Source organism: Salmo salar, chromosome 07 (genome assembly GCF_965601325.2).
Source record: "Salmo salar chromosome 07, fSalSal1, whole genome shotgun sequence".
NCBI lineage: Eukaryota > Metazoa > Chordata > Actinopteri > Salmoniformes > Salmonidae > Salmo > Salmo salar.
Window position 1 is genome coordinate 51,930,001 of NC_138297.1, and position 16,723 is coordinate 51,946,723.

The window sequence follows — 16,723 nt, forward strand, 5'->3', positions numbered from 1 at the left end:
CGTGTCCGACAGGCGCTTGTTGTGTTCCTCGTTCATCTTTTCTCTCTGCCGAGCCTGAGGGGGACAAAAAATACAAAGTGTGTGACTTTCAAAAGCAGAAGCTTGACAGTATGTCTTACCACACGAGTACATTTTCTAACCACTCTAATGTTGTAAAATACTGAAACAAGTCACCTGGATAGTGCAAAGTCATTCTCTTAAACTTCTATGAGGAGCAGGTGCAATGAAGCCAGTCTGTGATGAGCAGCATGTAGCTTAATCTAGCATACTAGCCTTATGGCAGCTAGCATGCTAGGCTGCCCATGGTCAGCAAATAGGTGGAATGTAGCATCATATAGCATAACCTACCCTAGCACACTAGCCTTATGGCAGCTAGCACGCTAGGCTGCCCATTGTCAGCACACAGGTGGCATGTAGCATCATGTAGCATAACCTAGCCTAGCATGTTAGTATAGTCCCCTGGGGGTGACTCACTCTGAGCAGCTCCTGGTGCTTCTCCTCCAGCTGGCCCTCCAGGTGCCTCATGCGTTCCTCGATGCTGCCGTGGCGCTCCTCCGCCTGCAGGGGCCACCACACAGACAGGGGTGGGGGGGGAGAGAGAAAGGGGGGCAGGGGGCACAGTGACCCGCCAGTTTAGCAGCCATGGACGGCAACACAGACACATAATGCAGGGGCAACAAGACAAGACAGAGCCAAAAGCCTCTACTCCTCCAGTCTCAGATGGAACAGATAGATCACCAAAGCACAGGTAGAGAGAGGGGTGAGAGAAGGGCCAGGTCACAAGCAGTTGCTGCAGCAGTTAAGTCTACTAGCAATGAGCCCAGCCAGTGACATGCAGCTTTCCCCACAGTTTCAACCCTGCCTACACAAGGAAAAACAAATATCCCCCACAAGCAATCTCAGTACAATGACTCGTGACAACAGAAAGAAATAAAACCAGCATGGATTTTTTTTTAATGTAGTCTAGTAGTTAGCGACAGTACTGTGGCACCCTGTGGGACTACCTTCCTAAGAATGGAGTTCATGTCTTGGAGTTTAGCTTCCATAACAAACTGATAATCATCAGGAGAGGAGGCGGAGCTCGAGTCAGACTATGGGGCAGCAGGAGAGGAGAGGAACATATCACAGGGTCAGAGGTGATCGCATGCATAGCCTGCACATACAGTACTAACACATAACAAACAACACATCATTGAAAAGACTCACTCCGAAATATTCTACATGTATGATGATAATCAGTTATACATAAGCAGTCTTGAAATCACCTCTCCTAGAATATGATGGAGCGGTTAAAGTAACTGTCCAGTGAAAATCTCACTTTTAAAAGTTCATATTCTGTTAACTCATACCCAAATCATTTTGTTGACTCATCCTACTCATCCTCATCCCTTGTATTTGTGGCCAAAGCATAAATTGGAAAAGAACACATACAAAACCCCACCTCAAACTTGTATCTCAAACAGACTGTTTCAAAAATGCTTGCTATTTCCTCCTGGAGGATGAGCTGGCCAATCAGCGGTCTACTTGCATGAATATTTTATATGACCGGTATACGGCCACACCATTCAGTTGTTGCGGTATGCCCATAACATTCCAACACAGAAAATATGCTCTTTAACATAGTTAATTAAAACATTTTTGGGAAGGAAACTATTTCACTCATATTGTATTTCATTTTAGGTCATATGTCATAGAAATCTGGAAGCACTGGAGTTACTTTAATGATGGGAGCAACGTGTGCTGCGTCTGTGTCTGCATGCATACAAGTGTGTTTATGTGTGAGTGACCGTGTGTGTGTGTAAGTGTGTGTCCTCTCACCTTGGTGAGTGCTGCTATCCTCTGGGCCAGTTCAGCCTCCACCTCTGGCAGGGTCTCAGCCTTTCTCATGGTCTGTTGCAGCTTCTGCTCTGCTAGCTCCAAACGCTCCAGCAGCTGCCTGTTCTTATCCTCCATCTGCCCACACACACACCATGCACGCACAGGGAAACAAACACATACACACAGGGAAACACACACACACAGAGGGAAACATTGTGACTTATGACCTCGACCCATATCACACATGGAGTACCACTCAATGCCAATCTCAAGAGAGCTTTCTGAGTATTTCTGGACAGACTAAGTCACATGAAATACATATAGAACAGAATACAGTATATATACTGTATGTATACACTGAAGTCATTCTATATCAGAAACACAGACAACCTTCTACTACATAGAGTATACGTTAGGGATGTAATGATACACCGATACACATCAGTCCCCTAATCAAATGTTTAAGATACAAGTGCATCGTTGCGCGGACCCTAAACCGATCCAAATGCAGCATGGATCGGTCAGAAAATCTATTCAAATGTTATGAATCGCTGGTTCATTAAAATGTTTTGCTCATATTACATTCTATCTTCTGAAAATACCTCTCATCTTTAGCGACAGCTGATGCGTCCTCTCCTTCAGTGTACAACTGCATGTACAGTTGAAGTCGGAAGTTTACATACACTTAGGTTGGAGTCATTAAAACTCGTTTTTCAACCACTCCATAAATTTCTTGTTAACAAACTATAGTTTTGGCAAGTCGGTTAGGACATCTACATTGTGCATGACACAAGTCATTTTTCCAACAATTGTTTACAGATAGATTATTTCACTTATAATTCACTGCGTCACAATTCCAGTGGGTCAGACGTTTACATACACTAAGTTGACTGTGCCTTTAAACAGCTTGGAAAATTCCAGAAAATGATGTCATGGCTTTAGAAGCTTCTGATAGGCTAATTTACATAATTTGAGTCAATTGGAGGCCAACCTTCAAACTCAGTGCCTCTTTGCTTGACATCTTGGGAAAATCAAAAGAAATTAGCCAAGACCTCAGAAAAAGAATTGTAGACCTCCACAAGTCTGGTTCATCCTTGGGAGCAATTTCCAAATGCCTGAAGGTACCACGTTCATCTGTACAAACAATAGTACGCAAGTATAAACACCACGGGACCACGCAGCCGTCATACCGCTCAGGAAGGAGACGCGTTCTGTCTTCTAGAGATTAATGTACTTTGGTGCGAAAAGTGCAAATCAATCCCAGAACAACAGCAAAGGACCTTGTGAAGATGCTGGAGGAAACAAGTACAAAAGTATCTATATCCACAGTGAAACGAGTCCTATATCGACATAACCTGAAAGGCCGCTCAGCAAGGACGAAGCCACTGCTCCAAAACCGACATAAAAAAGCCAGACTATGGTTTGCAACTGCACATGGGGACAAAGATTGTACTTTTTGGAGAAATGTCCTCTGGTCTGATGAAACAAAAATAGAACTGTTTGGCCATACTTACCATCGTTATGTTTGGAGGAAAAAGGGGGAGGCTTGCAAACCGAAGAACACCACCCCAACCGTGAAGCACGGGGGTGGCAGCATCATGGGGGTGCTTTGCTGCAGCAGGGACTGATGCACTTCATAAAATAGATGTCATCATGAGGGAGGAAAATTATGTGGATATATTGAAGCAACATCTCAAGATATCAGTCAGGAAGTTAAAGCTTGGTTGCAAATGGGTCTTCCAAATGGACAATGACCACAAGCATACTTCCAAAGTTGTGGCAAAATGGATTAAAGACAACAAAGTCAAGGTATTGGAGTGGCCATCACAAAGCCCTGACCTCAATCCTATAGAAAATGTGCGGGCAGAACTGAAAAAGCGTGTGCGAGCAAGGACGCCTACAAACCTGACTCAATTACACCAGCTCTGTCAGGAGGAATGGGCCAAAATTCACACAACTTATTGTGGGAAGCTTGTGGAAGGCTACCCAAAACGTTTGACCCAAGTTAAACAATTTAAAGGCAATGCTACCAAATACTGTCACGTCCTGACCAGTAAGGGGTCATTTTGTTATGATAGTTTGGTCAGGGTGTGGCAGGGGGTGTTTGTTTTGGGTTTTTGGGTTGATCTATGTTATTCCATTTCTATGTTTAAATATCTAGTTTTTCTTTTCTATGTTGGAATAGTTTGGGGTTGGTCTCTAATTGGAGGCAGCTGAATCTCATTGCCTCTGATTAGAGACCATATTTATGTAGGGGTTTTCTCATTGTGTTTTGTGGGTGGTTTATTTCTGTTTAGTAATTCTTACCTGACAGAACTGTTTGGCTGTCGGTTTCTGTTTCTTTGTTTCAGTGTTCAGATAAAATAAATTCATGTTGAGCACTAACCACGCTGCGCCTTGATCTACTCCCTTCAACAGCCATTACAAATACTAACTAAGTGTATGTAAACTTCTGACCCACTGGGAATGTGATGAAAGAAATCAAATCTGAAATAAATCATTCTCGCTACTATTATTCTGACATTTCACATTCTTAAAATAAAGTGGTGATCCTAACTGACCTAAAACGGAATTGTGAAAAACTGAGTTTAAATGTATTTGGCTAAGGTGTATGTAAGCTTCCGACATCAACTGTAACTATGTTGACAGTCATTGATCTACAAGTCATTTAGCATGCTGAACAACCCCGGGCAATTTCAGTATCTGTAACGCCCTGGCCATAGAGAGGGGTTTTTTGTTCTTTATTTTGGTTAGGCCAGGGTGTTACATTGGGTGGGCGTTCTATGTTCTTTTTCTACGTTTTTTGTATTTCTTTGTTTTGGGCCGTGTGTGACTCCCAATCAGGCACAGCTGAAGTTCGTTGTTGTTGATTGGGAGTCACACATACGGAGCAGGTTTTTCCTTTGGGTTTTGTGGGGGATTGTTTTCTGTTTCTGTTCAGTGTTTCACCTGACAGGACTGTTGGCTGTCAGTTTCTCATTTTGTATTTGTATAGTGTTCCATTTTATAATTAAATATGATGAACACTAACTCCGCAGCGTTTTGGTCCACTCTCTCTTCAGACAGCCCTTACAGAATCCCCCACCAAGAAACGGACCAAGCAGCGGAGGAAGGAGAAGAGCTATCGGGACTCATGGACGTTGAAAGAAATGGAGAGAAGCTATCTGGAGTCGTGGACTTGGGAGGAAATCCTGGACGGTAAAGGACCATGGGCTCAGGCTGGGGATTATCGCCGCCCGCAGTGGGAGATCGAGGCGGCGAGAGCTGAGAGGCGCTGGTACGAAGAGAGGGAGCGCAACGGACACGGGAGGCAGCCCCAACAATTTTTTTGGGGGGGGCACACGGGGAGATTGGCGGAGTCAGGCGGTAGACCTGAGCCAACTCCCCGTGCTTACAGGAGGCAGCGCAGTACTGGTCAGGCACCGTGTTATGCGGTAAAGCGCATGGTGTCCCCAGTACGCGTTGATAGCCCGGAGCGCTACATGCCAGCCCCCCTCAAGTGCCATGCGAGAGCAGGCATCGAGCCAGGACGGGTTGTGCCAGCTCAGCGCGTCTGGTCTCCAGTGCGCCTCCTTGGTCCAGGTTATCCTGCACCGGCGTTGCGCACTGGGTCTCCAGGGCGCTGGGAGGGTCCAGTTCACCCAATGCCTGCTCTCCGCCCGTGCCGGGCCAAAGTGGGCATTCAGCCTGGAGTAAGCATGTCGAGCGTCCGTACCAGAACTCCAGTGCTCCCACACACCCCGGTTTATCCTGTGCCTCCTCCTCGGACCAGGCCTCCAGTGGGTCTCCCCATCCTGGTCCGTCCTGTGCCTCCTCCTAGGTCCAGGCCTCCAGTGCCTCCTCCCAGGACTAGGCCTCCAGAGTGGCCCGCTTGTCAGGAGCTGCCAGAGTGGCCCGCTTGTCAGGAGCTGCCAGAGTGGCCCGCTTGTCAGGAGCTGCCAGAGTGGCCCGCTTGTCAGGAGCTGCCAGAGTGGCCCGCTTGTCAGGAGCTGCCAGAGTGGCCCTCTTGTCAGGAGCTGCCAGAGTGGCCCTCTTGTCAGGAGCTGCCAGAGTGGCCCGCCTGTCAGGAGCTGCCATCGCCGCCCGCCAGCCGGGCGCAGCCATCGCCGCCCGCCAGCCAGGCGCAGCCATCGCCGCCCGCCAGCCGGGCGCAGCCAGGGTCATCCGCCAGTCGGGCGCAGCAAGGGTCGCCCGCCAGCTGGGCGCAGCCATCGCCGCCCGCCAGCCGGGCGCAGCCAGGGTCGTCCGCCAGCCGGGTGCAACAAGGGTCGCCCACCAGACCTTCGGCGCGGCCAGGTGCGCCACCTAAGAGGGCGACGCCAAGGGTGGGGCAGAGGCCACGTCCCGCACCTGAGCCGCCGCCGTAAGAAGGCCCACCCGGACCCTCCCCTTCAGTGTCAGGTTTTGCGGCCGGAGTCCGCACCTTGGGGGGGGGGGGGGGGGGGGTACTGTAACGCCCTGGCCATATAGAGGGTTTTTTTGTTCATTATTTTGGTTAGAACAGGGTGTTACATTGGGTGGGCGTTCTATGTTATTTTTCTAGGTTTTTTGTATTTCTTTCTTTTGGGCCGTGTGTGACTCCCAATCAGGCACAGCTGAAGTTCGTTGTTGTTGATTGGGAGTCACACATAAGGAGCAGGTTTTTCCTTTGGGTTTTGTGGGGGATTGTTTTCTGTTTCTGTTCAGTGTTTCACCTGACAGGACTGTTGGCTGTCAGTTTCTCATTTTGTATTTGTATAGTGTTCCATTTTATAATTAAATATGATGAACACTAACTCCGCTGCGTTTTGGTCCACTCTCTCTTCAGACAGCCCTTACAGTATCCTAGTCAAACTGCGCACCGTTCCCAGTTTCGCAAACTGACCAAGGCGAGGTTGGCGCCTGTTCCTGATCTTGCACATCTACGCGGCACCTTCAGCATTCAAACGCTAAAATAGCTTGCGTGATATTAGGCTTTATTAATTGAATGACAACCTCTGTCATTTGCTAGGTTATTGTTATCTATGCACTGTTGAAAATGGTGTTTTACTGGAATAAAATTAAACTACTGGAGACATAACTCTCATCTGGTTATACCTGCTGAACGGGTTTTACAATAGATTTGATTTTGATTGTTCAGGTTCACCAACAGCAAAAATTTTGGTAGTTCTGTTTTAAACATTTAGTGTATGCTTTTTTTGTGTGTTTTTTTGATATACAGGGAAAAGTTTATAATTTCATAACGAGGCTCACTGCATGGTGAAGCAAGAGGAGAAAATAATCTACAAAATTGTGCTCTATATTCATTGCCCATATCATAGCTAATTTGTAAACGATACGTATTGATACATTACTAGATCAAACACTTAATCTGCAAAAATGACAAGTTAATTAGTGGGTGATGGTGATTTCAGAACCAAAGTGCGGGGACAAAAAACATTGCCACCCCTAATCTGATTGTGGGGTGGCTTAGCTCAGGTGCCTTCATAGTACATACACCATAGACATACATAATTTACAAAGACACACACACACACGTCAGATTAGACGGATTCAGCTCAGAGAGGTCCAGCTCATGAGCTCCATCAGCAGCAGATATTGAATGTGAAAATGAATGTGTTTATGCAACAAATGTTTCTGCATCTAATCGCATCAAATCGCATCGATTCGTTCTCTACTCAAACCGAAGTGCACCGAATCGTTTCAAACTAAATGTATCGTTCCTATATTGTATTGGAGCCCTTGTCTCTAGATACGTATCGAATCGTCTGGAAAGGAAAAGATGCACCCTCCTAGTATACATCATTTAAGGTACAGTAGTAGAGACAAAGTAAAACCTCTGTTTCCCTACGTCCCAATCAATCTTCCTCCTGGCTCTGCTCAGTTTCAGGCTGTTCCATTTCCAGGAACTATTTGGCAGCTGTCTCCACCAGCAACAGAAGCTCCTGTCCCCCCTATAGCATTGGCCTTGGCAGCCCATCCCCAGTAATTAGACATGAGTGGGCTAGGGGCCATGGGGGGCCTGGAGGGGCCAGACCAGGGCTCTCTGTGTGTGTCTCTCTGCTATAATGTGTGTTTACTACTACTGTATGTATATACAGGCCCAGCACCCAGCTTTGGGGAAAAAAAACTATTCCCTGCATCCTCTCTCACTCTCCATCCTTCCTTCAATCTTTCTGTCTCCCCTTTTCGTCTCTCCAGAGTGGTTCATCTCCAACAGTCAGTGCCAAGGCCCTGGGGCTATGCCATTGGCATGGCAACACGAAAAACCAGATCAGCAGGGGTGGTGGGGTGATGTGAGTGCTGGGTCCATGGGGGAGGCTTTATTTCGGTATGCTCTGAGAATTCTGTTGGATGGAATATCATTCAACTCTCCCTGATTGAAGTTCAGAGTTAGACTTAGCCCAAATTTCCTAGTGGCAAGGGAATGGGCCAGGATGCCATTGGAAAGAACCAAGGGACCGATGCCAGAGACAAACCAAGGGCAAACATTGGATTAGAAATGTAAGTTTAGAAAATTGCACATGAAAATTGCTTATGGTTTATTTCATTTTATAAACTGGGTGGTTTGAGCCCTGAATGTTGATTGGCTGACATATCAGACCATATACCATGGGTATGACAAAACGTTTAGTTTTACTGCTCTAATAACGTTGATAACCAGTTTATAATAACAATAAGGCTCCTCGGGGGTTTGTGGTATATGGACAATATACCACGGCTAAGGGCTGTATTCAGGCACTCTACGTTGCGACGTACATAAGAACAGCCCTTGGTCTATTGGCCATATATCACACCTCCTCGGGCCTTATTGCTTAAATGTGCACGGAGTACTTTCTGTCTAGCAATGCGGATTCATGTGTGTGTGTGTGTGTGTGTGTGTGTGTGTGTGTGTGTGTGTGTGTGTGTGTGTGTGTGTGTGTCTGTGTGTCTGTGTGTGTGTGTGTTCTCTATAGCTTAGCAATACAAATGTATGAAAATCCATCTGCCTTGTGCTCAGCTGTTGGTGCTGTATCTGTGATTGCTCCCCCTCCTTAATCATAACATTATTCACAATACCAAATAACTCAGGCACAGCAACCATGCACATCCACCCACACAGCATCTTCAAGTAACTACAATAAAATTCCTGACCCATACGCAAATGACTCAGCTGGAGCTAAACACAATGTCAAGATGCTCTCTCGTTTCAGAATGTTATAAACTCATATTAATCAAAGACGAGAGTTATCCTTGATCCACTACTGGGCAACAAACGTTGTGTTGTTCTCCGGATCGCAGGGGATTTCAGCAAATATGTGTGTGCTATTGTAACTACGATACTCCCTTAATGTAGAGAACGATCAGCCTCCTGAGCCCATGGAGATCTCCTTTAAACCAGACGCCAGATGGAATTGAGTTTTGTTAAACCAGAGACGCCAGATGGAATTGAGTTTTGTTAAACCAGAGACGTCAGATGGAATTGATTTTTGTTAAACCAGAGGCGCCAGATGGAATTGAGTTTTGTTAAACCAGAGACGCCAGATGGAATTGAGTTTTGTTAAACCAGAGACGCCAGATGGAATTGAGTTTTGTTAAACCAGAGACGCCAGATGGAATTGAGTTTTGTTAAACCAGAGACGCCAGATGGAATTGAGTTTTGTTAAACCAGAGACGCCGGATGGAATTGAGTTTTGTTAAACCAGAGACGCCAGATGGAATTGAGTTTTGTTAAACCAGAGACGCCAGATGGAATTGAGTTTTGTTAAACCAGAGACACCAGATGGAATTGAGTTTTGTTAAACCAGAGACGCCAGATGGAATTGAGTTTTGCCTTAGCGATAACGTGTACTAAAGGGCATGGTTTTTCTAGGTGGGTGGAACCCACGGTGGGAACACTTATGATTCCTTCTGGGTTGTTACCCTAAAACCAAAGGTTTAAATTGGGTCAGTGGGGACCACTGCTGTAGGTTGTAAGTATCCCACAGATGCTGATCTTAGTTCAGTTTTGTATTCCCCCCAGCTACCCCACTACTCTAATGGTTAAAGTTAGGATTGGTGGAAGAGGGTAAGTGACCTGTCTGAGGAAGGCTTCCTTATTGGCCAGCTCATTCTCCAGTTTGTCACTGATGTCGTGCAGGGAGGTGGACTCTCTCTGGGCGCTGAGGTACCGCTTCTCCAGAGTGACGATCCTCTCTTCCATGTCCTCCTTCTGACACATAGCCTGTAGTCACACACACACGCACACACACAGATGTACAATGCACAGACACACACAGTTGAGTACATTTCCTTCTCAACAGCACAAACAGTATCTCCTTAAATCTCCTACGGTTAATTTCCTGTATGGAGTCTCAGTGAGTGTGTGTATAGAGGGGGAGGAAATGTCCTCCAGCGTTGTTATGATATAACACTGTTCTCAGACAGTGGTAATTACTTAGACAGGGCTGGGCTGATAAAGGATCTGAGATCAGTGTTCTAGCTGCATCTCACTCCCTGAGCCCAGCCTGCCATCATCATTAGCAATCAATAGCAATCTCAACCAGGGCTAGCCGCTAGCTAGGTGGACCAAGAGCCAGGCCACATTCTGATTCACATCACTGGATAGACATTACATTCTCCTCCAGATAAGAGGGAGCAGTGATTGTGTGACTATAATGGTCTGCCTATAGCACAGGACAGATGAGTAGAGACCATCTCTAAGTACCAATGTGTAGAAAGAAGCCTGGATACATGACTTTTCCAAGAACCATCCAGATTGTCTGAGGCAGAAACTCCTCTAAGTCATCAGAGAGGAGGTTGAGGGAGTGAATGCATATGTCCCACATGCTTGTTAATGTATGTTCTGAACAACCCTAAAACTCTCAACTAACACTGTGTGTGTGAGTGTCCCTCCTTAGAGAGTGGGTGCATCTCATTTGAATGTACCTCTCTCCTCACCTCTTTGATGTCCCTCTGGTACTTGGTACTCATCTCCTCTGTCTTGATGAGGTCCTTGCGCGCGGTGTCCAGCTCCTGCTCCACCTCGGAGACACGGGACGACAGGGAGGACATGCGCTCCTTCATCTGGGCCAGCTCATAGTTCTGCTTCTCCAGCAGGTCCTGCAGCTCCACCACCTGGCCCGCCTCATGGGCCGACTCCATGGAGCCGTTGGACAGGCGCTGGAGGACCAGGGGGAGAGGGAATGAGAGAGACTCTTACTGTATAAAGTCCATTTCCATTCAGTCAAATCAGGAGCTAAGTGAAGAATCGAAAGTCCTAAATGGTTTTCAAAATAGCTTTTCAGCAATTTCTGTTTTTTTGTGAATTGATTTATTTGAAATAATGGAATTGACCTTAACCTTGTTATACAGTGCTGTTCTACCAACTCAAGCATGCTTTATGTCAGTTAGGTCCCATGACACAAAACTGTTTTAGCTAGCTGAATTGAAATGGATGAGCTGAAACAACATAATTTCCAGTCAAGCCTCCTGCAGTGAGTGCTGAAGTACAGGCTGAGAGGCCTTGAATCAGACTAGCTCCCTCTTCAGACCTCTGCATTTCCCAGTCCAGAGAGAAAGTGTTAGCACTCTAATTCATTTAGGAGCTGGAGGTTGAAATAAAACCTATTCTGGTTTTATTTCAGATGGACACACAGCCAGGGTGACGAAGGCACTATAAAGATTACTCCAGACTGCATTGAGAGATTGGTTTGGCACTTGCATTAGGAATATGATTTGGTTTGACTCTGGGAGGGAGGGAGAGAGAAAGACACACACAGAGAGAGAGAGAGAGAGAGAGAGAGAGAGAGAGAGGGGGGGGGGGGGGGAGTTATGTTTTTCTTTTCCTCTCCCTCTCTCTGTCTCTCCTCTCCCATCTCTCGTTCCCTTCTCTCTTTCTCCTACCCCCTCTCTCTCTCTCCCTCCTCTACCCATCCTCATGTATCAGGGCCAGCTGCCCATCCATACCCATCCATCTGGCCAGACAGCCCTAATTGGGCCTCTCTCCCTACTGCCTGTGATCAATGATTCACTGTGTAAGGCAACAGGCCCCATTAAATCAGCCCACTGGTTTTAATACCAACCCAACAGTCTACTCTCATAATGGACAAACTTTGGGATTTATCTTAGCTAGGCATTTAGTGCAGGCTGGTTTGAACTTTTCCCAGAGATAACAAGTTATACAGCCGGTTCTCGAAATAAAAACTTAATTGCGGCGCGTCTGACAGTATACTCGTAAAGCCTGCAGGGGAGTTATTCAGTTGGGGACGAGGCGGACTTGACACTCGTAACAATGCCTTTAGGAGAGATTGACATGGAGTTAAACATTGTTTCTCCATTGAGGCAGATTGATCTGGTAGGGAACAAGCTACTGTGCACCGTTTCCTTTTGCTAAATTAGACCCGTTTTATACGTCTAGCTGTCTATATATCACAGCAACTTTACAGCGCTGCTAAATTGCAGTGGGGGAGCCCAACAGCCATAGCTTGGGCATGTCAGTAAAAGCTAGCCTAACTTAGGTTTAATCGTTATCTTTTGAAATTGTTAACTGTAAAAGATTACCTCTATGGTTAAATCTTCTTGGTTTTACTATTCGATCACTATATAATATTGAGGCCTTGATGGTTAGAAGTGCAGAAAAGTGGTTGATACTGAGAGTGAAGGGAAAGGCCATGGCTGTCTGACTGCATTAGCAGGCCCATCAGGTAAAGCTAGCTCTATGCCCCGCGTCATGATGTGACCTGTTGGTTAATTCAGGCGCAACACGTGCACACACACAACACACACAGCCCTCCACCTGTCACATGGGTCACGACAGCCTGACGATGGCATTAGCCTGTGTGTTCACTCTACTCCAACACCCTTCTGCCCAGGAGCAGTGAGAAACGAGCCCTGCAGATCATCCGTGTCACTACCTCTGGATGGAACTGTAACGAGGCTGCCATGACTACCTCTGGATGGAACCTTAACGAGGCTGCCATGACTACCCCTTCAAACCTCAGCATGGTGACAGTGAGTGACTCCCCTCTCACTAACCCCAAGGAGGGTGTGTGTGACGGGGAGTTTCAACCTTCCAGCCACCCTCATCCCCACCCCCCTACTCTGCAGAATGACAGGCCACAGACAGCTGTCGCCCAGTCGGGCTCGACTGAATCGTACACTCCTGACAACGCGTCCCCGTCACGAGGTGCAGCTCATCCACGAGCCCAGAGATTCAGCTCACATCCAAACCATGAGACGAGAGCTAGAATTGAATTGTCATTGATGTCTCTGTTTGTTGTTCTGCAGTAGCAGCCTCTATGAGACTAAGACACTGTTGATTTCTGCATTTTAAGTGCTGTATTGATATCTGAGAGGATTGGGAAATTCTCTACGCTTTGACTGCTCAAGGTACTGTGTTTCACTCTGGACTGACTAATCATGGAAGTGTGGATGCATTATGGGACATTTGATCTCGGACCATTTGTATGCAGATGTATTCAGAAGTATGGGAGCTACAGTATAACGGAATCTGGTGGGGTCATAGACAGTACACATCACCTGATTGTGGCTGTCCTTCACGCTGCCTAGCTGGCTGCTCAAAGACACTGTGCTGACAGTGAAGGCCTGTATCTATCGAGCTAGTGAAATGATAACATGCTTGATACCACGATGATACTGCTAACACAGACTATGAATGGAAAACTGTGTTGAAACAATGAAAATGGGGGTTGAAAAGTATGTATATCCGACACGTTTACATTGATGTGAAAACTGAAATGTTGAGTGTTAGTCCTGTGAACGTAATGATAGTAACACATGAGATAAATAATCAACAATAAAAAGCTGTGGATATTGACTGGAAAAAAAAGAAGGACAGTAAACGCAATGGACGCCCACCTTGCTATGTACCTTCTGGCTGGCATCAGCGCCCTCCAGTATGTCCTCTGACCCGTCCCCTGATGCCACCTTCCTCTGGATGTGGGCATTCTGCTCCCGTAAGGCCACAATCTGCAGAGAGGGACACAGGACAGAGATTAATACACAGGTCTAGAATTATAATACACAGAGAGGGACACAGGACAGAGATTAATACACAGGTCTATAATAACAATACACAGAGAGGGACACAGGACAGAGATTAATACAAAGGTCTAGAATAACAATACACAGAGAGGGACACAGAACAGAGATTAATACACAGGTCTAGAATAACAATATACAGAGGGGACACAGGACAGAGATTAATACACAGGTCTAGAATAGGAATACACAGAGAGGGACACAGGACAGAGATTAATATACAGGTCTAGAATAACAATACACAGAAGAGATCAGCCTAGCTGTCAATCACACATGCAGGCACATGCACATGTGCGCACACACACACACACACACACACACACACACACACACACACACACACACACACACACACACACACACACACACACACACACACACACACACACACACACACACACACACACACACACACACACACACACACACACACACACACACACACACACACACACACGCAGACACAGATACGCACACACACACACAATTGTCAGCTCCAGCCAGGCATGGGGCTGTCCTGTCAGTGCCTGAGGGGAATAAAACTGATGTGCAAATGTATTAAGGTCAAGGGTCAGGATCTCATTCACTTTCCAGAACACAAACAACCTAAATATTTACTCAATGACCGCTAACAGGTTATTTCCTGCTGTTATAATTCTGTGTAGGAATTTCTGGAACATTACGCTGCCAGCTAAGTCATGTTAAGTCTAGGTATTAACGTGATCACTATGATTATCTTGTTCAGCGAATCCCTCCTCTCTCTCTCTCTCTCACCTGAAGAATCTGGTGTTCACTCTTAATCACGTTGCCAGGGGCTACAAACCAGTGACATGACAAGCATATTGAGGCTTTTCCCTGACAGGGACGGCTGATTAGGACTTTCTGAGGGGGAGGAAGGGGGGGAAATAGCCGGGTAGAGACACAGCTATAATTGTCCAAATTGTTGGACTGCAACCTATTCTTGGACAGCACAAACAGCATGGTATGAATTCCTTTATGGAGCCCCCTCACTTCTAATGCCATTTTACACCATCACTAACGACAAGTGACAGCAATACCAGGAGACTACATAATGCCTGTAGGATCTGCCTTCACAAGTCAGTTCCAGAGAAACCTCCCAGACCTTGAAACTAGGAGGCGACCGTCATTGTTTTATCATGTGCTAACCATATTTTTTTTTGCATAACTGTCATATTTTTGTGTATGAAAACATTTGTACAAAAGCCATGATTTTACTGTATGACAACTACAGTAGAGAGATGCACCATGTCATTGTCATAAATACCTGTAGCCTGTCATCCAGTACACAGTCAAATATTGTGTGCTTTGAATTAGCGTGCTCACTATACATTATTATGTAATCATGAGCACAGACACTGCCAGATTTCCCATAAAGAACAGACCCTGGTGAGAGACAGACAGGATATGGTAGTGTGATTAAAATGACAGCACGCTGCTATTACCACTGATCACAGGATCTTTTTAGGCTTTAATCTCAGGATTTCATCTGGATTTAGGAAACAAACCGACCTTTTTTCCCCCCATTGGAGACGTCAATATTATGACGGCAATGAGAGAGAGAAGAATCCAGGAAGGATAGTGTAGCAGCCTATGACAGTCATGAATCTACTGTATAATACTGTATTTTGCTAAACATGACAATACATCATACTACTGTGCAGACTGAGGCAGTGCTGCAATAGGGCCTTCCAGTCCTGATCGGTAAAAGCCAGACGGTATATCAGTATTACTGTTATTGGAATGCCATCTCTGTCTACAATAAATAAGTTAAGCCTGAATATTTGTTGGACACTTCCCATTTGTGGGAATCCCAGATCTATGACTTGGCTGTGTCTGCACCCCGGAGAGACCGACATAGAATTACGTTTCTCAGAAGGAGGCGGTGACATCACAATTAAACAACACAGTGAGAGAATCCAATACGGTTGCCAAGTGTTTCACCAACCGCTCCAGTTGAGCTGCGTTCAAGGCATTCAATGACACCTCCATCAATAAACAATGATTGATGTGAAAATGTGACACATAACTGTCTCTGCCACTGTGGTCAGAAATAGCCTTAAAGCTATACAACTATAAAACACCACTTTTTACAGCACAGATGGAGGCACTCACTAGATGCAAGTATTACATTATTTTCATTCTAAGAGGGCAAAGGGCAGGGAGGGATTATTCCACAATTACAATGGAGGATTCCCTTTACATTAAGCCTCGACAATATCCCAACTCAGGGTTTGAGATTTCATCCACAGACAGTGGATTTGCTTGCTGTTGCATATTGCTGCCTCTCTCTCTCTTTCTCTCCATTCTTTTAATGAGGGGTGCAATTACACCTCCTTATGTTTTGGCCGGCACGTTGGGGAGCGTCTATCATTTTTCAGGTACAGAGATCAAATGGTTGGCTCTCGGCATAAGGCTCGCGCTCGGGGACACGGACACGCACACACACACACACCTCCTCCTGACAGACACCCAGGATAACAAATGATAGACTGAGCCCTGCTGCTGTGGCTGTGGTTGCTCTCAAATTAGAAAAATTAGAAGTTTACAGAAGCAAATTGAAAGTGGCCATCTTTCCCTTTGATGTAGTAGTAGTTCATCTCAACTCATCAAAGCCCAGGAGACATCAGAGACACCAGGAGACATCAGAGACACCAGGAGACATCAGAGACACCAGGAGACATCAGAAGACACCAGGAGACATAGAAGACACCAGGAGACACCAGAGACACCAGGAGACATCAGAGACACCAGGAGACATCAGAGACACCAGGAGACACCAGGAGACACCAGGAGACACCAGGAGACATCAGAGACACCAGGAGACATCAGAGACACCAGGAGACACCAGGAGACACCAGGAGACATCATAGACACCAGGAGACAC

At 46.1% G+C, this 16,723-nt stretch overlaps 1 protein-coding gene across 5 annotated transcripts in view; it reads right to left on the minus strand.

Moving 5' to 3' along the window:
- LOC106609381 (liprin-alpha-2) overlaps window positions 1–16,723 on the minus strand; it is a 206,351-nt gene that overhangs the window by 34,876 nt on the left and 154,752 nt on the right. For 3 of the 5 annotated variants that reach the window (XM_082977752.1, XM_082977754.1, XM_045722132.2), the window contains exons 6-11: window positions 13,636–13,746; window positions 10,705–10,938; window positions 9,854–10,000; window positions 1,819–1,953; window positions 475–558; window positions 1–54 (exon numbers count right to left, since the gene is read on the minus strand). The exon at window positions 1–54 is cut by the window's left edge and continues 78 nt beyond it. In XM_082977752.1, coding sequence (XP_082833878.1) covers window positions 1–54; window positions 475–558; window positions 1,819–1,953; window positions 9,854–10,000; window positions 10,705–10,938; window positions 13,636–13,746 — 765 coding nt within the window. The remainder of the gene's footprint in view (window positions 55–474; window positions 559–1,818; window positions 1,954–9,853; window positions 10,001–10,704; window positions 10,939–13,635; window positions 13,747–16,723) is intronic. The other 2 variants (XM_045722136.2, XM_082977753.1) reach the window with 1 other exon arrangement.